General features: G+C 43.7%; 1 protein-coding gene across 1 annotated transcript in view; it reads left to right on the top strand.

Moving 5' to 3' along the window:
- ARCN1 (archain 1) overlaps positions 1-18,652 on the top strand; it is a 30,024-nt gene extending 11,372 nt beyond the window's left edge. Inside the window, exons 2-10 of the mRNA XM_080642918.1 lie at positions 357-620; positions 2,231-2,410; positions 2,544-2,749; positions 3,712-3,876; positions 7,167-7,332; positions 10,061-10,208; positions 10,505-10,613; positions 13,769-13,973; positions 16,740-18,652. Of these exons, the coding sequence (XP_080499044.1) occupies positions 357-620; positions 2,231-2,410; positions 2,544-2,749; positions 3,712-3,876; positions 7,167-7,332; positions 10,061-10,208; positions 10,505-10,613; positions 13,769-13,973; positions 16,740-16,829 (1,533 nt within the window). The 3' untranslated portion in view covers positions 16,830-18,652. The remainder of the gene's footprint in view (positions 1-356; positions 621-2,230; positions 2,411-2,543; positions 2,750-3,711; positions 3,877-7,166; positions 7,333-10,060; positions 10,209-10,504; positions 10,614-13,768; positions 13,974-16,739) is intronic.
- The last annotated feature ends 4,902 nt before the right edge of the window (positions 18,653-23,554 follow it).

Here is a 23,554-nt window from a genome sequence, read left to right as displayed (position 1 = left end):
TACCCGGCCAGGGCTAAACTTCTTTACAAGCCTGCCCAAGCAGAGAGCAACCCAGTTCTGGAGTCACAGGAAGCCCATTAATGTATTTATAGATTTGGAAAAAATTATTTCTTTACTATGATTGCTTTAGGTATATTATTGAAATATAGGAATAATAGCTTCATTTTCCTCTACTTTAGCTTTGTCTTATGAATTCTTACTAATTAAAAGAACTATGAAGTAGAGTTTGAAAGTCATTCTAATAGTAGTTATGTCAGTAAATAACTGAGTGTGTCATTCAGTGGAACAAGCATGTTGAGAAAACAGATGTGAAGAGATAATTAATCGGTACTCATTTGTTCGTATGTTACTGGCAGGTGCTGTTGGCAGCAGCAGTCTGCACGAAAGCGGGAAAGGCTATTGTTTCCCGACAGTTTGTGGAGATGACTCGAACTCGCATTGAGGGCTTGTTAGCAGCTTTTCCAAAGCTTATGAACACTGGAAAACAACATACATTTGTTGAAACAGAGAGTGTGAGATATGTCTACCAGCCTATGGAGAAACTGTACATGGTACTGATCACTACCAAAAACAGTAACATCTTAGAGGATCTGGAAACCCTCAGGCTCTTCTCCAGAGTGGTAAGAGTCCTTCTGTAATAGTTGGCTACAGTCTTTTGCTTTAAGTTTTCTGTGTGAAACTATTTTTACCCAAAGCAACTGATTGCATGCTCCATGCTCCCTCAGCCCTCCCCAGCAGCTTATTGCTACCGGTCTATTCATTCAACAAACATTTACTGAGTGTCCTCGTAAGCTGTAAGTTCCCAAAAGAGAATGTGGGAACTTTCCTTTCCTGTCCTAGTTCTTAAGTGGTTACTTTAATCTGCCTTTGTTTGGCTGAATTATTGGATAATGTACTTCAGATAAGACTTATTAGGTAGTGGCCAGGCAGCCCAGGTTTGCAAAGGCTCTCCCCATGCCGTGGCCCCCACCATGATACCCAAGAAGAAGGTCATCTTCGCTGATGTGTAGGGAAGGAAGAGCCCAAAAAGAGGTCAGAGAGCTTGTCAGCTAAACCTACTCCTGCAAAAGTGGAAAAGAAGCAAAAAATGGCGTCAGGAAAGGATAAATCTGCAGACAAAAAAGTGCAAACAAAAGGGAAAGGGGGAGCAAAGGGATAACTGGCCAAAGTGGCTGACCAGAAACTTAAAGAAAATCTACCTGCAGGAAACCAGGAGAGCCCAGCCTCGGATGAAGCAGGAGAGAAAGAAGCCAGGTCTGATTGACATCATATATCCTGTCTCATCAGGGTTCCTGTCTTCCCTTCTTGCACAATCCAGAGGAATATTTTTATCTCTTATTTTGTAAATGCAAGTTTTTTAATAGCCCTAGAAACACTTTTTAAGAAGGAGGGACTTCTACCTCATCCAATTTTTTTAAGTGTAAATCCTTTTTTTTTTTAAGAGGTGAAATCACTTGCTGGTTGTTTTTTGGTACAAACATTAACGTCTGTTGGCTGCCTCCTATACACACCCTACTGGGGATGGAGCACGCAACCCCAGAATTGAACCAGCAACCTCCTGGTGCGTGAGTTGATGCTCAAACATTGAGTCACACCGCCCGGGCTAATATGTCTTGAACATTTAAAATTCTCTTCCCATGTTTTTGGTAGGACTGTTTCCTAAAGAAAACCACTCCTTGATCTTGGCTCTCCTTGTCAGAATTTTGTGCATCTGTAACATCTTTGGTGTGGTAGTCCATCTTCCCTAGTAACTTTGTTAATGTGCTGGGAAAGATTTGAATTTGACTGTGTAGTGTATATGATATTAAATTGTGAATTTGTGGGACTTTGGTGTAACAGCATATCAACATTTGAAGATACTGGTACTTGCTACTCTATTAAGGCAAATTAGCTTCCAATTTTTAAGCTGGAAAGTTATTGGAATAGCTGTTTAGAAAAGAATCACAATTACGTGATTCTTTATGTGAAGAATTGTATACAAATTGAAATGTCTGTATATATCCTCAAAACAACCAATAAAATCTCAAGTATGAAAAAACTTTTGAAGCACACATAAAAAAGAAATTCATATAGATATATACAAAGACTTTATGCCAAAGTCTTGCTTAAAATAGAGTAGAAGGAGCTAATGAAGGGATTCGGGTTTATTGAAATTTGTGTACTTTAAAGAGTAAGACCTGAAAAACATAACTGCTGATAATCTTTCTTTCCCATTGGTGTCCATGATTAGATCCCTGAATATTGCCGAGCCTTAGAGGAGAATGAAATATCTGATCACTGTTTTGATTTGATATTTGCTTTTGACGAAATTGTTGCCCTGGGATACCGGGAGAATGTTAACCTGGCACAGATCAGAACCTTCACAGAAATGGATTCTCATGAGGAGAAGGTGTTCAGAGCAGTCAGAGAGGTAAATAGTTTCTCCTCTGGGACTGCCAGTTTGTATGTCTTTCTTTTATCTTCACTATCTGATTTTCCTGTTTTTATTTGTTATATAGACTGTACTGAAAGCCACATCCATATACGTATGTTTCTTTTCATAGACTCAAGAACGTGAGGCCAAGGCTGAGATGCGGCGCAAAGCAAAGGAATTGCAACAGGCCCGAAGAGATGCAGAGAGACAGGGCAAAAAAGCACCAGGATTTGGGGGATTTGGAAGTTCTACAGTCTCTGGAGGCAGCACAGCTGCCATGATTACAGAGACTATCATTGAAACTGAGAAACCAAAAGTGGCACCTGCGCCAGCCAGGTATAATCCAGTGTATCATCAGCAGCCCTAGAATGGCAGGTGAAGGCTGTATATGTCTTTTTTGGAGTGATATCAGATTTTTAGGCAAGCTGTAAATAATGAGTGACTTGATGGAGTAAGACGTAATACTGAATTTGTTACATTATATGGGGATAAAGGAGAAATCTGAATGTGGTGTTTTCCTTTTGTGCAAAACAGAGTTCTTTTCTAAATTATACCGTGATCTCAGTTTCCACTGAGAGTTGCCCTATTTTGGGAGAGGAGAGAAATTTAACTGTTGATGGAATATGGGTTTTAAAATTTTATTTTTATTTATTTTAGCTAATCCTCACCCGAGGATATATTTTCCTTTGATAGTTAGAGTGGGAAGTAGGGAGGAGGCGAAAGAGGGGCGGAGGGAGGGAGAAGGGAGGGAGAGAGGCAGACAGACATTAATGTGAGAGAGACACATTGATTGCTTGCCTCCTGCATAATCCCTGAATGGGGCCGGGGGTTGAACCTGCAACCCAGGTATGTGCCCTTAACCACAGACCCTTCAGTGGGAGGGCTGAGCACCACCGGCCAGGGCAGGAATGTGAATTTTTGATCTGGAGTTCATGAATGGATTTCAAGGAGAATTTGTGACTGCATGAAATTATATGTAAAAGTTTATTAGTATACAGGTGTATTTATCTGGATGGACGATACAAAGTTTTCATCAGATCATGCATGCTTATAAAAGTATAGCTTTGGTGTTCAGGTACTTCAGGCTTACATATTAATAGTGACTCAGCTGCCAGTTCAGGCAGGGAATAGTCTAGTCTACTAACTACTAGGTCACTTGGGTTTTCCCCTTGAGTTCTTCACATTCCTCTTAAAGTACAGCTTCAGGGAAAGCTTCAAAGATAGAGGGTTATTAATTAATTGTGTGGTTTTTTTTTTTTAATTGTGTATCTTTTCTTATTTTGTATTCTTCCACTTAGGCCTTCAGGCCCCAGCAAGGCTTTGAAACTTGGAGCCAAAGGAAAGGAAGTAGATAACTTTGTGGACAAATTGAAATCTGAAGGTGAAACTATCATGTCCTCCAATATGGGCAAGCGTACCTCTGAATCCACCAAAGTGTATGTTCCACCCATTAACATGGAAAGGTAAGTAGTAACCTTTTCAGTAAGAACTACCACATAATGTTTAAAAATCTTTATTTCAATGCACTGTAAATTCTTTTTGTCTTTTAATTTTTCCAGATATAAAAGACTTTCCTAGAGTATATTCTAGGTTATTAACCTGGTCTTTTTTTTTTTTTTTTTACTTTAACCATGATTAGGGACTCTCAACTATCTATTTTCAGTGAAGTTTAAAACTTACCTTTTGGCCGAAACCGGTTTAGCTCAATGGATAGAGCGTCGGCCTGCGGACTGAAAGGTCCCGGGTTCGATTCCAGTCAAGGGCACGTACTTTGGTTGCGGGCACAACCCCAGTAGGGGGTGTGCAGGAGGCAGCTGATCGATGTTTCTCTCTCATCGATGTTTCTAACTCTCTATCCCTCTCCTTTCCTCTCTGTAAAAAATCAATAAAATATATTTAAAAAAAAAAAACTTACCTTTTGCCCGGCTGATGTGCTCAGTGGTTGAGCTTCGACCTATGAATCAAGATTCGATTCCCTGTCAAGGCACATACCCTGCTGCATGCCCCCCACTGGGGAATGGAGCCCGCAACCTGGGCATGTGCCCTAGACCTGAATCAAACCCAGGACCCTTCAGTCTGCAGGCTGACGCTCTATCAACTGAGCCAAACCAGCTAGGGCTTACCTATTTTTTTGTGTGTATCTTTCTGTGGGGAATAGACTATATATCCTATCTAATAAAGAGGGAATATGTTAATTGACCATCACTCCGTCACAAAGATGGCTGCACCCACAGCTGAGGCCAAGTTCCCATAAGGAGCCTTAACAAGCAATCAGCAGGGACCTGAGGCTATGCCCTCCCCCACCCCCATGGGGCTTGACAGGGGACCTCAGGCCGCGCCCCCCTCCCCAGCGCTAGGCCAGGGGACCTCAGGCCATGCCCCCTGCCCGGCGGGGCTTGACGGGGGACCTCAAGGTGCGCTTCTCGTCCTGGTGCTGGGCTAGGATACCTCAGGCTGCTCCCCTCGCCCCAGTGCCAGGCCGGGGGACCTCAGCCCATGCCCCCCACCAGGTGGGGCTTGACAGGGGACCTCAGGCTGCGCCTCCCTGTCTGGCTGGGCTTGACAGGGGACCTTAGGCCGTGCCCCCCACCCAGCAGGGCTTGACAGAGGACCTCAAGGTGCACCCCTAGTGCTGGGTCGGGGGACCTCAGACCACACCCCCCACCCAGCGGGGCTTGACAGGGGACCTGAGGCTGCGCCCTCCCACCCCCCCGCCTGGCGGGGCTTGATGGGGGACCTCAGGCCACGCCCCCCGTTCTGGCGCCAGGCCAGGGGACCTGAGGCTACGCCCCCTGCCTGGCAGGCCTTGACAAGGGTGGGACTGGCCGCGTCTGGATCTAGCCCAGGGGTGGGCAAACTTTTTGACTCAAGGGCCACAATGGGTTCTTAAACTGGACTGGAGGGCCGGAACAAAAGCATGGATGGAGTGTTTGTGTGAACTAATATAAATTCAAAGTAAAGGAGTGGAGGGGAGAGCAAGAGAACCCTCCGCTCTTTCGGCTCTGCGGGCCGGATAGAACAGCCGAACGGGCTGGATCCGGCCCGCGGGCTGTAGTTTGCCCACGGCTGATCTAGCCCAATGTTGGGGGCGGGAGGGCAGCCGGGTCTGGGTCTCACACGATTTTGAGGCACATGTGGGTGGGCGGGGACTTGACTTTGGGTCCCGTGGTGTGCCCCAGACTCTGACAGGAGGAAAGTTTTCATATACATTTTACTAATTTTCTTTCATCTCTGACACTTCTATTATAGAGAAAGGGCAAATAGCAATATTAAATTATTTCCTCTAATTAATTCCCTTTTAATGTGCATGAATTTTGTGCACGGGGCCACTAGTAGATGAATAAAAATACTGTGTATAGTTTGTTTTCTCAAATGTAAGTGATAGCGTAAAAGACATTTTCCAGTGGCTTTTTTCACAATTTTGGAGACAAGAATTACCTTAATTTGAAACTCTAGAGACGACATTGAAATGCATTGCCTTACCGTAGACTGGATCTTGTACTACTACTTAAAGGACATTATTAGGTCAATTAGGACTAAATTGGCATATGGATGGTCCATTAGATAAAAGTATTGTACCAGTATAAATGTGTGAAGTTAATAACAGTACGAAGGTTATGTAAAAGAATATCCATATTCTTTTTTTAAAAAAATATATTTTATTGATTTTTTACAGAGAGGAAGGGAGAGGGAGAGAGAGTTAGAAACATAGATGAGAGAGAAACATCAATCAGCTGCCTCCTGCAGACCCCTACTGGGGATGTGCCCACAACCAAGGTACATGCCCTTGACCGGAATCGAACCTGGGACCCTTGAGTCCACAGGCTGACGCTCTATTCACTGAGCCAAACCGGTTAGAGCAGAATATCCATATTCTTTAAAAATGTACTCTTAAGTATTTAGGGGGAAAGGCCATGATGTATATTACCTGGTTCATGGGAAAAAATCAAATAAACAGTATTTATAGAGAGAGTATGCAAATGATAAAAACAAATGGGATAAGATATTAATAGTGGATAAAAGGACTATATATGTATTCCTGGTATAATTTTAATATTTGAAATTATTTATTTTCTTTTTTTGAAATTATTTTAAAATAGAAGCTTTTTAAGTGGTCATCCGCTTTTTTTCACAACTGCCTAATACTCATTTTTGTGGATATGTATTTAAGCACTGTCCTATTGATGGGCATTTGAATTGTTTCCAAACTTTTGCTATTACAAGCAATTTTTTTGTGAAAAACTTACTATATTGTTTGCATGGGTAAGAATTTATCTGTAGGATGAGAATTGCTGAATTGAGGGTATAATGCTTTAAATTTTGATACAGTGCAGGGCAAAAGTAAGTTTACAGTTTTTTGTATGGAAAATAATACAATAATTAATAAATAATTGCCCAGCCGGTGTAGCTCAGTGATTGAATGTTGACCTATGAACCAGGAGGTCACAGTTCTATTCCCAGTCAGGGCACATGCCCAAGTTGCGGGCTTGATCTCCAGAATGGGGCATGCAGGAGGCAGCCAATTCTCTCTCATCATTGATGTTTCTATCTCTCTCTTCCTCTCCCTTCCTCTCTGAAATCAATAAAAATGTATTTAAAAATAAATAAATAATACAAGAAAAAACTGATTTGTGTGCTCACAGCTGTAGGCCTGCTTTTTCCCCACCCTGTATAGCAGCAGCACCTTAAAATAAGTTGTGGATGGCTAATCATCCACAACCTTCTTGAACAAATTTATTGCTTTTCTTTATAGTGTGCACATGAAGATTGAGGAAAAAATCACACTAACCTGTGGACGGGATGGAGGATTACAGAATATGGAGTTGCATGGCATGATCATGCTTAGGATCTCAGATGATAAATTTGGCCGAATTCGTCTTCATGTGGAAAATGAAGATAAGAAAGGGGTGCAGCTACAGGTGTGTAGAGACTTTTGATGAGGGAGTATTAAGACTTTTGTTTGTCTACTTAACACAGTCGTGCCAACTGGAGTTCCTCATATGAACCACAGAACACAGAAAATTATTACAATTGTACAATTAGTGCCATTCTAGATGCATAGGTAAGAAGTTAATTTATTGCATATAGTGGGTGCCTTGAGGCAATAAATCTCTTTAGCTGTTTGTGATTGTCAGCAGCTGTATTTTTTTTTTTTGACAGCAGCTGTGTTAAAATGGCCTTTAATATTGGAATTGAATTTTAAAATCTAATAAAAAAGTAAAATCTAATAAATGGCTTCATACTAACAAAGGTGCAGAGAGACACTTATCTGTTACTGTTATGTAAAGAGTAAAATTATTTAGGATATTACTTGAAATACAGTTTTTTTTTTTAAAAGAAGTCTTTAAACTTAATAAGGAGGTATTTTATTAAAACAGATTATGATACCAAATTTACTCTTTCTGCCTTGTTTTAACTACCAGTGCTTGTTTTGTTATCTGAAGGGCAGTATCTAATGGCATAAAATCCTTATGAATGTCCACCTAACTGAATGTGTATGTGATGTCCTTTATATTATTATAGTTGTTCTTGTCACATTTTCTTTTTTTTTTAAAATATATTTTATTGATTTTTTACAGAGAGGAAAGAAGAAGGATAGATAGTCAGAAACATCGATGAGAGAGAAACATCGATCAGCTGCCTCCTGCACACCTCCCACTGGGGATGTGCCCGCAACCAAGTTACATGCTCTTGACCGGAATCGAACCCGGGACCTTTCAGTCCGCAGGCCGACGCTCTATCCACTGAGCCAAACCGGTTATGGCTCACATTTTCTTTACATGGTTGATTTTATATCTCTTTTTTTTAAAAAAATATATATATATTTTATTGATTTTTTACAGAGAGGAAAGGAGAGGGATAGAGAGTTAGAAACATCGATGAGAGAGAAACATAGATCAGCTGCCTCCTGCACACCTCCTACTGGGGATGTGCCCGCAACCAAGGTATATGCCCTTGACCGGAATCGAACCTGTGACCCCTGAGTCCACAGACCGACACTCTATCCACTGAGCCAAACCGGTTAGGGCTGATTTTATAGCTCTTATCACAAGAATGTATTCTTTGGGGAAGGATGTGTTTTTGTCAACTTCGTGTTCTGAAGTAGTGCTTCTATTACTTGACACCAGTTTTGCTGGCTCTTAAAATATATGTAGGTTGTTACCCAAAAGTTATTTTTCCTTTTTTCTCCTAAAATGACTTCCTTTTATTTTGTTTTGTTGTTTTTAATCCTCACCCGAGGATATTTTTCCATTGATTTTTAGGGAGAGTGGAAGAAGGAGGGAAAGACAGAGAGAAACATTGATGTGAGAGAGACACATTGATTGGTTGCCTCCTGCATGAGCTCCGATCAGGGCCTGGGCCAGGGAGAAGCCTGCAACCAAGGTATGTGCCCTTGACCAGAATCAAACCTGGGATCCTTTGGGTCACAGGCCGATGCTCTATCCACTGAGCAAAACCGGACAGGGGTATGACTTCTTTTTAAAAGATTAGCCCATCTTACTTGGCCTGAATTTAGTGCTCTAAGCAAGATTTCAACTAAACTTTCCACAGAGCTTTTTCCTCTCTTGTCTCTTTAGTATAAAGCCAGGACTGCTATGTGACTGAGGCAGTTGATCAACGTGTGACCCTTAGTTTTGTTTGTATGTTTGTTTTTTAATATATTTTATTAATTTTAGGGAGAGAGAGAAAAATATATCAGTGTGAGAGAAACATTGATCGGCTGCCTCCTGCATGGCCCCTACTGGGGATTGAGTTGCAACCTGGGCATGTGCCCTGACCGGGAATCTAACCCTGGACCTTTCAGTGCACAGGGGATGATGCCCAACCAACTGAGCCACACCAGCCAGGGCAACCCTTAGTCTTTTACTTGGCAAGCTTACCCCCACCATGAGGCTGCTCCTTGTGAAATATTTTTGGAAAGGACTTGGTTAAAGGTCTTTTATTAACTTGTTTAGTTACAAATAAAATGGCTTAGAGTTGAAGTCACTTTTTAAAAAAATATATTTTTTAAATGTCTTAAATCTTAAAAATCTTTCTTTAAAATCAAAAAGAACCCTGACCAGTTTCACTCAGTGGATAGAGCATCCGCCAGAGAACTGAAAGGTCCTGGGTTCAATTCTGGTCAAGGGCATGTACATTGGTTGCAGATTTGATCCCCAGTAGGGGGCATGCAGGAGGCAACTCATTGATTTTCTCTCACGGATGTTTCTGACTCTATCCCTCTTGCTTCCTCTCTGTAAAAAATCAATACAAATATATTTTAAAAAGAAAAAAGAATTGGCCTGGCTGGTGTGGCTCAGTGGTTGAGCGTTGACCACCCATGGGCCAAGAGGTCGCTGGTTTGATTCCTGGTCAGGGCACATGCCTTGGTTGTGGGCCCAATCCCCATGGGGGCTGGGGGGAGATGCAGGAGGCAGCCAGTCGATGATGTTTCTCTCTCACTGATGTTTCTATTTCTCTATTCCTCTCCCTTTCTCTCTCTCTAAAAAGCAATAAAGGGAAATATTTTTTTTTTTAATTAAAAAAGAATTGGAATGTTTTAGGCACCCTATTTGAGATGTTTCTATTATGAGCCATGGAAGACCAGAGAAAATTTATTTTGTCTTATGTCTAAGCCTCAGAAACTCTTTTCACTTTTCATTTCAGACCCATCCAAATGTAGATAAAAAACTTTTCACCTCAGAATCTCTAATTGGCTTGAAGAATCCAGAGAAGTCATTTCCAGTCAACAGTGACGTAGGGGTGCTAAAGTGGAGACTACAAACCACAGAGGAGTCCTTTATTCCACTGACAAGTAAGTGCTTCTGGCTAGTCCCACTAAGTTCGTCTGCATTGACAACTAGAAATAGCCCTGGCTTACACTCTTCTCTCCATTGCCGTAACAAAATCCTCTTTGAGAAAATGACCTGCTGTACTGTGGTTTTTTAATCATTGGCTTTATTTTTTTAGTGGCTTTAATGTCAAAACTGTTATTTAAATAGTTTACTTTCAGATGTTTAAGGTCCATAGCTGTCAGCTTTGATTTGCCATCTGAACTTTTCTCTACTCTTTTTTAATGTTCTAGTATGCCTGCTTTGCTTCTCTCCTCAGTTAATTGCTGGCCCTCAGAGAGTGGAAATGGCTGTGATGTCAACATAGAATACGAGCTACAAGAAGATAATTTAGAATTGAATGATGTGGTTATTACCATCCCACTCCCGTAAGTGGTATCCCCCACATAATTATTTTCCTATATTGGGCTTATAGAACTAGTTTTTAGAACTTGTTTTGGAAGCAGCAGTTAGCTGGCTGGTCATTCTAAGATACTTGCTTCTTCATAAGACCGGTTGTGAAAGAAGCCAGAGATAAAGGCTACATGCTATATGGCTTCACTTATATGACATTCTGAAAAGATAATAAACACTCTTGGGACAGAAATCAGGAGGTAAAGAAGAAGGTGTCTGTTTGTGTGTGTTTTTAGAAGAAATCATTTGCCTGCAAAGGGGCACGAGGAACTTTGGGGGATGATGGGAATACTTTATGACTTAACTAGAGGCCCGGTGCATGAAAATTCATGCACTGGAGGGGGGTTCCCTCAGCCTGGCCTGCCCCCTCTCACAGTCCGGGAGCCCTCAGGGGCGAGAGGCAACCTGGCGATTAGGGGAAGGCAACGCCCCCATCACACCTCTGCTGCTGCCACTGCCGGCAGCATAAGCCTCAGCCGACCCTGGTTACCTGAGCCTCGGGAGGCCCTGGGCGGCTGGGCAGCCGCCATCCTAGGCTTGCCTGCACCTCGGGCCGGCCCTGGGCAGCTGGGGGTGCTGAGGGGACTGGGGGACTCCACAGGCAGGCACGTGGAGTGGCTGGACCTGCCTGGGGGCGGGCCCAGCCGTGCCATGTGCCTGCCGCCCCGGTGGGACTGAGGGGACTGGGTGCCACCATCTTGTGGCTGTGGGTGCCGCCATCTTTGAGGGTGTGACAGTCAATTAGCATATTCCCTCCTTGTTGGCTATGGATGCCGCCATCTGTGAAGGTGCGATGGTCAATTAGCATATTCCCTCTTTATTAGAAAGGATTGTGATGGTGCTTACAAGGTTACAGGCCTCTGTCATAATGCATTGAGCTGTACACTTTATTTTATTTTTAATATGGAACACTTCATGAATTTGTGTGTCATCCTTGCGCAGGGGCCATGCTAATCTTCTCCATATCGTTCCAATTTTTAGTATGTGTGCTGCCGAAGCGAGCACTGAGCTATACACTTTAAAAGGAGTGTGGAGTTGCTAACTTGAAAACCAAACCATGCAAATAGCCAGTTGCTATGCTAGAGCTCTTTCAGTTTGTTAGGGTTGTAATGAAGATTTCCAGGATTAGCCACTGCGCACTTTCTGTTTTGTTTTGCAACTCTTCAAGAAATTGGGTCTGTCAGACTGAATTTTTCTTTTTCATTTTGCTCTCTAAGCTTCCAGCTAAAGATGAGAGTATGTTTTCAAGGGAACTATTGATTCTTGCTGTAAAACCAAGTCTGCGTTGATTTTAGTAAAATTTTTAACAGCTTTATTAAGGTCTGATTTATATGCAGATACACTACACATAATTATTTTTTTTTTAATATATTTTTACTGATTTTTTAGTGAGAGGAAGGGAGATGTATAGAGAGTTAGAAACATCGGTACATGCCCTTGACTGGAATCGAACCTGGGACCCTTCAGTCCGCAGGCCGACGCTCTATCCACTGAGCCAAACCGGTTAGGGCTACACTACACATATCTAAATTGTATAGTTTATTAAGTTTTGACATGTATATACCTGTGAAACTATCACGACAATTAAGCTAATGAAAATGTCCATCATTCCCAGAAGTTTTTCTTGTGTGCTTAAATGGCCCACTTTCTAGGTTTGTCTGGAAATACTCTTTACCTTAAGTTTATCTCCTCCCTGGCATTTCCAGTGAGTGTGTGCTCTTATTACTTTAATCCCAGCTCCTGTCCTCTACCTCTCAGCCCCCCTGCCCCCTATGAGCACCCAGTAAATGTATTTTTATTGCATCTTTACTGTTGTATTGCTTCGTTATTGTTGCAGAGAAAATGGTACTTTAGTTTTGTTCCCTTTTTGATAATTCAAACCTTTACATGACGAGGTGTGGTTTTAGTCATTCTTATTTCCATTTTTTAAAATATGCTTTATTACCAATATCTCCTTTAATTGGGTAGCCATCTTATTCTTCACAGCTTGGTTATTCTTTCAGAACAATAAATGGCTGCCTTTAACCATTGTAGGTCTTGGGCATGGGTAACAGGTGTGGGACTTGTTTTGTTAGGACTTACTTTACTGGACTATTTTCAGTCCTCTCCATCTACCCTATAATTGTGGTTATGGTGGTTTCCTGTGTCTTAGCTCAATTTTTCAATAGTCTCCAACAGAGACCCTTTAAACAACATTTTACCCTATTGTGTAGAACTGATCCGGTTAGAAATCAGAATCAGAATTGGAACAGAGCAAAGAGAAGAACATATATACAACTGGGGCCATAAAATTGATAGGGAAGAGTTTATTGTGTTATATTACCCTTAAAGTTTTCTTTGTCTCTGTTATTTACCCTGCCCCTACTACAAGGATTGACTGTCCCTGGTGAGTTAAAAGGTGGTAAATTTAGAATGTGTAGGGATAGGTGACACTGCCTGTCAGCCATGTGTGGGGATGCAAAGTACATTCTAACTAGTTCTTTCGCAGATTAGATAACTGTATATCTATTTCCCATCACATTCAAATTTTGTCAGGGGATAATTGTCTTTCACTTAACAGCCAAAGTACACTTACTGGATTGTCAATCAAATAAATCACTGGTTTCAATTACAGTAAGTTTGGAAACATTCTAAAATCTTTTGAAAATATTCTCTCAAAGGTTCACTTCATTCTAAACAACTACATAATGCTGTGTAAAGTTTCCCCCCACTACTGCCAACCTGTTCTTTCCCCATTGTCACCTGTACAGAGAGCTGCCTTCATTAAAATTCCTCTTGACACAGCAACAAACGATTGGTGCAGATTTTTGGAAATACATCCCACTTCACACATTTGTCAGTGTCATCCCCTGTTAACTCCAGATCTAGTCCAGGTGTTGCAGCAGCCCGCAGGCATATTTGCCAATTACCTGTGGTTGCATATACCTGGATCTACAAAGGGAATGAACGAGACCCTTAGCCAGGGTGCCAGGACTTTGATTCTTGAAGTTATTAGGGAACCTAATTTTTTCTTGCACTGTATAAAAGTGGGTAGAATTTGAGGAGCATAATCAAATTTGGGGCTGGTTTTCCTTGGCAGAGTTCTTTCAGCTCTGGACAACTAACTTGACATGGATGTTTCTCATGACAGATCTGGTGTTGGCGCACCGGTTATTGGTGAGCTCGATGGCGAGTATCGACACGACAGTCGACGAAATACCTTGGAGTGGTGCCTGCCAGTGATTGATGCCAAAAATAAGAGTGGCAGCCTCGAGTTCAGCATTGCTGGGCAGCCCAATGACTTCTTTCCTGTCCAAGTCTCCTTTATCTCCAAAAAAAATTACTGTAACATACAGGTACCTCATTTTTCTGGAGATCCTATATGGGGAAAGTGGTAAGACAGTTGCCATATAGGTAGCATGACTTCGTGGTCAGAGCAGAACACCAGAAAAGCTGGTGTCCCCGGCCCATTCCATTGTATGATCTTGGCCAGATTTCTCACCTCCTTTACCTCAGTTTTCCTCTTTAGATCAGACAAAGTAAAGACACTGAATATAAATACATATTTAAAAATTATGGGTTGTGTAAGATTTATATCTCTTGTCTATTTTTTAAATCATATATTTTAAAATTGTTTTTTTAAAGTATATTTTTATTGATTTCAGGGAGGAAGGCAGAGAGAGATAGAAACATCAATGATGAGAGAAAATCATTGATTGGCTGCCTCCTGCATGCCCCACACTGGAGAATGAGCCCACAACCCTGGGTATGTGTCCTGACCGGGAATTGAACTGTGATTTCCTGGTTCATAGGTCAATGCTCAAACACTGAGCCATGCCAGCTGGGCTTAAAATCTGTTTTTCAAAACACCCAACACATGATTTTGTAATGCCTTTGTATTGTCATTTGTTTGAACCCAAGGAATGAAAAAGTTTTTTGTTTAGAAGACAAAATTACTAAAAGTGATTCTATAATATAAATGGGTACAATTTTTGGATTATTTTTTTTTATTTTTATTTTTTTTAAAGAAATTTGTTTTTATTTTATTTTATTTTTTAAATGTATTTTATTGATTTTTTACAGAGAGAAAGGGAGAGGGATAGAGAGTTAGAAACATCGATGGGAGAGAAACATCGATCAGCTGCCTCCTGCACACCTCCCACTGGGGATGTGCCCGCAACCAAGGTACATGCCCTTGACTGGAATCGAACCTGGGACCTTTCAGTCCGCAGGCCGACGCTCTATCCACTGAGCCAAACCAATCAGGGCAATTTTTGGATTTTTTATGTCACAACTTCCCTTTATTGTCATGAGCCAGTTCTGTTGCAGATCTTGTCCTTTAGGTGGGCAAAGCATTAGAAATTTATGAACTGTTCTTTTGGGTTGTTTTTAACTCATTGTTCCTCCACTTTTTGAATTTGCATTACAGGGACCCAGTTTATATTATCGTGTTCCCCTCTGACTCATTGATTTGCTTATTATTCTGGCACTATCTTATCTTCTCACATGGTCACTGTCCCTCCTGTAAGAGCTGAGTAAGTTAGAATTTCCCCTGTTGGATGATTCCAAAGAGCAGTTCTCTCTCCCCTCTCAGTTATTGGCATAAGTACCTCAGTATTGGGAGCATATTGTTGAACCTAAGACATTAGATAGAAATGGGTACATTTTCCTGTTTGGGACCATTTGAAGAGTAGGACAGAATAATAGGTCTCTCAAAACCTCATTAGAAAACATAAATCAACTAGAGGCCCAGTGCACAAAGTTTGTGCACAGGTGGGGTCCCTAGGCCTGGCCAATCAGGGCTGGGCTGGAGAGGAGGTGACGGTAGCTGGGCCAGACGCCAAAGCAGTCATCGTCGGCACCACGCCACTGCATGGTTCCCTGCCTACCCCCCCCCTCCTCCTTTCCTTGTTGCTGTGCCGCCACCACCGTGGGTAGGCAGTGGGCTGATTGGGGCCTGCCGGCGAGGGGGAGGGACGGGGCATGGGAGCTTGGCTGCTGGCCCTGAGGAGGGAGCTGGCTCTCGGGCCCCCTGGGAAAGGGGCCACGTCCACCACCACCCACCCTGGTTCCCCGTCTCAGCCAGGGGGCCGCCGGTGGGGGGGGGGGGGGGAGGGACCAGGGGAGGTTGGCTGTGGGACCGTATTGACCACCAGGGGGCAGCTCCTGCATTGAGCATCTGTCCCCTGGTAGTCAGTGTGCATCATAGCGACCCGTCATTCCGGTCGCTTAGGCTTTTATATATAGTTCAGGTATTATGTTGGTGCCATTATAGGCCCGTTGTTACAGATAATTCATTAAACTAGACATTTTTTTTTATAAGATATTTTATTGATATTTTACAGAGAGGAAGGGAGAGGGATAGAGAGCTAGAAACATAGATGAGAGAGAAACATCGATTTACTGCCTCTTGCACACCTCCCACTGGGGATGTGCCCGCAACCAAGGTACATGCCCTTGACCGGAATCGAACCTGGGACCCTTCAGACCACAGGCCGACGCTCTATCCACTGAGCCAAACCGGTTTTGGCAACTAGACATTTTTTATTACTAAAAAGAAAAGACTGTCTCATTTGGAAGATCCAGCTATATCTAGAAAATAAGTACGATAAAGCCAACTTAGTTAGATTTTGAAAGCAAATCAAACAAATAATTTTGAAGAGTTACATTATTTTGTTTGGAGTCAAATGTTAATTGAGCATCCTGATAGAATGTCTATGAACTTCATAGATTTTATGTGGCAGGATCTGGGCAGTGGCCACTCTTGATTTCAGAGAGGAAGGGAAAGAGAGAGAGATAGAAACATCATTGATCAGCTGCCTTCTGCACAGCCCCTTACTGGGGATGGAGCCCACAACTTGGGCATGTGTCCTGACTGGGAATCAAACTGTGACCTTCTGGTTCATAGGTCAACGCTCAACCACTGAACCATGCTGGCCGGGCCAGGTTGACATGTTGATGGGGAAGAGTGATGCTGTAAGCTGCAGATTGAAGTGTGTTTTTTGGCACTTCTGAGTCACTTTTAGTACTGCTTGGAGGAAATGTGATCTGTTGTAACTGAGAATTTAGTCAGCACCTTGGAGACTTTTCTTCCTGCTTTACCTTACTCTTTGTTTTCCTAGGTAACCAAAGTGACCCAGGTAGATGGGAACAGCCCAGTAAGGTTTTCCACAGAGACCACTTTCCTGGTGGATAAGTATGAAATCCTGTAATACCAAGAAGAGGAAAACTTTCAGATTAATAAAGAAGAAGCCAACAGTGGCTGAAGAATTTTTTTTCCAAATCTACAAGCCATTGGAGACCCTTTTTTTCTAGTATGCACGGTTCTCGGCGCTCAAGGACCCTCAACTCACCCTCAGTGTTTCATGTCACAGACACATTCTTTGGCAAAGAAATGACACAAACAGAAAGGGAAAGGCTGCTGATTTCTTTGGCAGATTTTACTGGCCAGCAGGAAAGGAAGCTCCAGAGAATGCCCCCAGTTAAACACCTCCTCTGCCTGGCGTAGGCTGCTCCTTTATTTTAATCCCTAAATATATAGTTATATTTCATACTTACTTTGTTTTTTAAAAGTTTTCTTTGCAGAAAATTTTAATCTTTCATACTCCTTTTCTTTACCTTCAGTTCTTTTCTTTCTATACATTCAAGCACTGGGATCATCTGTATATAAGTGTTGTATTTATTGGGTACTCCTAGACCAAGTTGATCTAATCCAGTCTTGATTTTTAGACTATACAGGTGAATTGTTTAAGGTGTTTGGAGTTTAGAAGTTAAAAGATGAGGATGTCTCATATTCTTTTTCTATATTCATTCTTTCACTCCTTTGACAAGTTGTTTTCCTTTTAGGCTGGTCCCTCCAGTTTAGAACAGTACTGTGAATATTAAAGACAGCTGAGAAATGGTTTCAAATGGCATAGCCCCACTAAAAGATGTCTGGGAGGAGAAGGATTATGTCCAGCTAGGGATTTCACATCCACAGGTAGTTATTTCTGCTGCTGGTGCTATCAAGGCTTCAGTTATCCATATTTTGGGTACTTCACCTAAAACATAATAGCTCATAGTCTTTGGAATCCATTCATATTCCTCAGGTTCACCACCTCCCTCCTACTGGCTGTTGTCTGTGTCATCAGTCCTTTCTTTTCTTGCAGAGACAAGGTTATGATTTTGGAGGCGTGTGTTCAGTGAGTCCTTGTGCCAATTCCATTGGCCCTAAACTATCCAGGAGACTGCATTGCCACCAGGATTTTAGCATTTCAAAAGGCAACTGATTATACTGGCATGTACTAGATTGCTGACATCTACTCCCACTTCTGGCCTGCCCAGCCTTTTTTCACCAGCCTATCTGTCCCTATCTCTGAAATCCATCCATTTCCTCTTCCAAGTCTTTTCCAGTGAGTGTCATCATGTAGTAGTTATTTTCTTAGCCCCATTTTATCCATTACTTTTTCAATTGAGAGGACTACATCAGTCAGCCTGTCTTTGGCCTGCGCCCAGAAGGGTTGGTGTAGCTGCTGGAGGTGGCAGCCACAGGCGGGAGGAGGCAGGGGACTGGATGACTGCACTGTCTGCTGGTGGAGAGTTCCACGCCCACTCGGAGCACGAAGTGTGTGGTACTTGAAGCAAAGCAGTTGCTCACCAGTGGTCATGGATGGAGTTGTTTGCCAAAGAAACATCTGGCCTTTCCCTTTCCCCTGACCGCATCAGGGAAGAATCCTTATCTCCAGTTTGGTTTCCACCTGGGTTTTTTTGTTTGTGTGTTTTTGGTGGTTTTTTTTTTAGGAAGGGGCCTGGGACAAGGAATCTGTCATGTAGTTAAATAGGCAAATCTTATTAATCCAGTTTTGTTTGAGTTGCTTATCCATATGATTTTTTTAAAGTCAAGTTTAGTTTTACAAAAACTTTTTTCTGAAATTACTTTTGGGGTATTATTAAAATGAGAGATGTTTTGTAACCCTGTAAAATACATAGGGAATATAACATTCCAGTGTACACAAAAAAGGAAAATTCTTTAATCAAATAAATAGTATAAAATGAATTAGACTCTTGTCTTATGCTTTGGTGTCTGCGGATTCAGGATAATATAATGGGATCTAAGATTAAAAATTAATGATACATATATTTTTTAAGAGGAATACTCTCTGAGAGTATTAATTGCCTTTTAATTTATTGTTTAAGTATTACAGATGTCCCCTCCCCCTTGCACCCGCATCCCCCGCACCAGAGTAGCTTTTAAATGAATCTAATACTAATGGACTTTTGGTCTTAATTCTTTCGGCAGTTGTAGAATAAGGAAACAGGCTTCATCTGTAAAGATAAAGGTTCGTGATATGTGAAGCCTTCCCCTCCCCAGTAGACGGGTAAGAAGTAGCAGGGGTGAGAGGTGAACACCTTGGGTGCTGTTGATAATGCCCTCAGAAGAAGCTTCACTTTATTTAACTTGAAAAACTATTGAACACCAGTAAATTGGGAGGCAAATTATTCTCTCTAATGAACAGTAAGTGGAATGAAAAAGGTTTTACCTTCATGGTGAAAGCCAAGATTTTGAATTCTTTCCCCTTAGAAAGTATCTGGTCTAACGTTGCTGACATGTGGCTTGGCTCTGAGATTGTAACTTTAATCCAATGAAATGAAGCATTCCAAAACCATGCCATACCCTGCCTGGCAGCTAGTCCCTCCATGGCATAAGTGCACTTTTTGTTGGCCTCTTGTGAGGGAGACTAGCACAATAATTAGGTCTGACTGAGCATTTTGTTTAATGGAGGAGGCTTTGGTTTAATTCCACAAATCGGAGGTAAGGAGCACACCTCCATTGTGGTCAGGAGTTTCTTTTAAAAAGATCTGTTACTCAGTTGCTCACAGTAGTTTCAAGCCCTAAATCTATTGACTTGTGCATCTCATAGGAAACTTTGTCCTCCGTTAATTTGAAATTGTTCACTGGGTATGATCTGAGAGATTTCCAGGGTTGAGATAGAATAGCTTTTTTTTTTTTTAAATGTATTGATTTTTGACAGAGAGGAAGGGAGAGGGATAGAGAGTTAGAAACATCGATCAGCTGCCTCCTGCACACTCCTCACCGGGTATGTGCCCGCAACCAAGGTACATGCCCTTGACCGTAATCGAACCTGGGACCCTTGAGTCCGCAGGCCGACGCTCTATCCACTGAGCCAAACCGGTTAGGGCTAGAATAGCCTTTCTTAAAAGATCACCTCTTGCAGGCCCCATTGGAGGAAGACAGGAGAAAAATACAAAAAGTCCCCACCCAAAAAGTAATTACAGACATTGTTTCTAGTTAGAATATAATAAATTCCAACTAGAGGCAAAGTCCGTAATTACTTACACAGCCTTTTGTTCTAAGGTAGACAAGTGTTAACTGTAACTAGTGATACTCCACATGGGTCTCAGGGCAGCCGGGGAATAGACTTGTCTTACACTTTCAGGCTTTAGAGCAATGGTTCTCAACCTTACTAATGCCGCAACCCTTTAATACAGTTCCTCATGTTGTGGTGACCCCCAACCATAAAATTATTTTCGTTGCTACTTCATAACTGTAATTTTGCTACTGTTAATGAATCGTAATGTAAATATCTGTGTTTTCCGATGGTCTTAGGCGACCCTGCTAGCTGTTCGCGACTCACAGGTTGAGAACCGCTGCTGTATCGCCTAAGACCATTGGAAAACACAGATATTTACATTACGATTCATTAACAGTAGCAAAATTACAGTTATGAAGTAGCAACGAAAATAATTTTATGGTTGGGGGTCACCACAACATGAGGAACTGTATTAAAGGGTTGCGGCATTAGAAAGGTTGAGAACCACTACTTTAGAGGAAAGCAAACATTCAGAATTGACCCCCTCTACAGTGCACCTCTCACTGCAGCCCTTCTCCACTCCCCTGCTCGCTTTGGGAAATACATTTGCAGCGGTAGAGCTCTCAATCTGGCGGTCCACAAGGAGGCCAATAGCTACCATTACTCTCACCCAAGGGCAGATAGCACCTCTACAAGCGTCAGTTTCATTTGCCCTGGGGAGCTAGTGATGTGGAGGCAAGCCTTTAGGGAAAAGACCACCTTTTTAAAAATTGATTTTTTTCTTTTTTTAGCGAGATAGTGTTGTTCCACTTATTCATTCATTCATTGGACATAGCTCCAACTAAAAGCCACCCGGCCAGGGCAAGACTCCATTTCTAAATGAAGCTGTTGCCCTGGCCGGTTTGGCTCAGTGGATAGAGCGTTGGCCTGCGGACTCAAGGGTCCCGGGTTTAATTCTGGTCAAGGGCACATGCCTGGGTTACGGGCTCGGTCCCCAGTGGGGGGCGTGCAGGAGGCGGCAGATTGATGATTCCCTCTTATTGATGTTTCTCTTTCGCTCTTCCTTTTCCTTCCTCTCTGAAGTCAATAAAAATATATTTAAAAAAAATAAAGCTGTTGCCCCTCTCTCAAACACAAGAGATAAGCAATCAGGCAGTTTTTGGAATCTTGGGTTACTTCTACCCCCACCTAAAAGGATGTTTTTGGCCTTGCTTTTCCTACACAAGGGCTGTGTGGTTATGGAGGGCTTAGATCATTCTGGAAATCTTCCATAGGTGCAGTGTGATAGGCTGAATACCAAAGAGGGGCTGTTTGAAAAAGGCATTACCAATTCAAGACAATGAGAGAAATGGAAATAGGTCTTGTTCCCCATTCTTTTGCCCAAATGAAGGCTTGTTAGGAAGGTCCTAACAAACTTAGAGGAGCCACAGAGGTAGGCAAGACCAGTTTTCTGTCGGACGCAAATTTCCCACCCGGCTTGGATGTAGCTTCAGGTGGAAGTGGGCTGTGCAATTCCGAGGACAAGGTGAAAACAGAGCTCCTTGCAGCTGCTGAAAAGGTTTGACTTTTCCCCCAACTTGGATGTGGTGAGGAGTTCGGCGTCACACCTACACTAATGATACCTAGTTCAGGATCCAGAGGCCAGAAAAGACCATTTGGGTGGGGTGTGTAATAACTCCAGGGGTTACTTGCTGTGATGAGCAATCCACTTTTGGGGCTAGAAGAAGAACCTTTTGAGAGGAGGGACAGGGTGGGCCATGTGCCGAGGCAAAGGCAGGGTGTGGAAATCCACTGCTGAGCGCCCAGGGCCTAAAAAAAACCCCTCTCCCTCCACGCTCAGCCTGGCCCCGCCCCCGCCTCCACTTAGGAAAGTCTGAAGCATGCTTGGAAAGCTGCTTTCTGTTTTTCTCTCTTCCTCCCCCTCTGCCGAGCTCCCAGCTGCTCGACCTCTTGCATAACTGAGAGCACTGAGGTTTGATGCACTCCAGATGTGGGGAAGGGTGGGGTGGCCTGTGAGGCGTGGGCCCCAGTCCCCTGAGTGCTCTAACTGTGGGAACGTAGGGCCTTGACAGCAGAAACTGGGACACACGGCACACAGCCTCAGCACGGGGTCCCTGGTTCCTGGGCTGGGAGGATTGAGAAAAGCTGGTGCTATTTCAGCTCCCTGCCTCAGCACCAGTTGCCTCTGTGGCAGGCGCGGATTCCGAGATTCCTCCCCACCAAGACTGTCCAGAAGAGTTGGACACGGTGACTTATATGTAAAGCCTCTGAGGTTCCCAATCTGAGCTCCTCCCTGCAAAGGCTGGGCCTTGGCACAGAGGACATACAGTTTGGGTGTTTCTTTTTCTCTGACTAGAAGAGTCTGAAGATTACTGTTGTAATCTGCCTCATGAAAGGTGGCCAGGGTCAAAATACTCTCAGGAAGTTCCAACAACATGAAGAGGAATTGGAAGAGGCTCCCCTCCCCACCCCCCATCCTAGGGGTGCGCTCTGGCCTCCTGCGGGGGGCCCCAGCTAAAGCTGGCCCTGCCAATAAGTGACCCGAGGTTCCTGCAGGTCAGCCTCCCGCTGCTCCTGGGTTAGGCAGAGAGGGCACAAACTAAAGCCCATCCCAAAAAAGACAAGTTATGTTCTGCTACCCGCCCGGCTGCCATTGCTGCCAGCCTTGGGCTTTTCTGCTCCCTTCTGCAGCGTGGGAGAGTCTCAGGGGTCCATCTGGTGCCGTTCAAGGGGTTCAGTCCAGCTGAGTTCAGCTCCCCAGGGCCTCCCAGTCAGCCTCCTGGGGCAGGAGCTGGCCTCGCCAGGTAAGGATCCACTGTCAGTGTTGGGTTTCTGGGTGGGGGTTGAAGAATGACTTCAGGCTGTTAATAGGCTACTCTTAGGTGCTTAGGCCCCCCTTTTCTCCCTTATTTTCTCCCCTGCTCCTACCGAAACCCAAACTGCTCTAGGATAGCGCGCTCAACTGTATTCTACAGCTTGTCTCCCGATTGTAACCGGGAGGTTGGGGCGGTGGAGGGGCATGAAGCGTTCTGGTGTTTTACAGCTGCGTGGCCCTTGCACACGCTTCTTATGCGGATCTCCAGAGAAACCCGTGAAGCCTGACGCGCAGGGTTATCGACCCCACTTACAGTTCCTCACGGTGGGACTTGGAAGAGGAGTGAGGAGAAGGGGTGTCAGGGACGACCTGGTCCCCGCAGCAAATGTTCTGGAGAGGGTGCTGAGTACGCTGAAGGGCTGGGACCGTGAGGTTCCCTGGGAGCCCATGGAGATCCAGGCATCTAAAGTTAAAACGGGGAAGAGGGGCGGGGGAGAGAGAGAGAAACTGTCAAAAACACCCTCTCAGAAGAGCCTTGAAACCTAGGGGTGGAGAGTGGTCAGAGAGGGGAGGGGAGGGGAAAGGAGGGGAGGGGAGAGGGTGCGGGGTGGTGGAGAGCCCAGCTGCAGAAAGGAACAAAGCGGTCGCTGTGCAGGCGGGGGTTGGGGATGCTGCTATGGGAAAGGGGGGTTGGACCTTGGGCTCCGGACCCACAAGGGCGTCTTCTCCCGCTGGCCTAGCTGACCGGACGCGGGCCGGGGGCCGGGGGCGGGGACTAGCGGAGGGGCGGGGCCGATCTTTCTCCACCTAC

This window comes from Plecotus auritus (assembly GCF_963455305.1).
Source record: "Plecotus auritus genome assembly, chromosome: 9".
NCBI classification, from domain to species: Eukaryota; Metazoa; Chordata; class Mammalia; order Chiroptera; family Vespertilionidae; genus Plecotus; species Plecotus auritus.
Note: the sequence above shows the minus strand (reverse complement) of the source record. Positions and strands in the feature narration are given on the sequence as shown.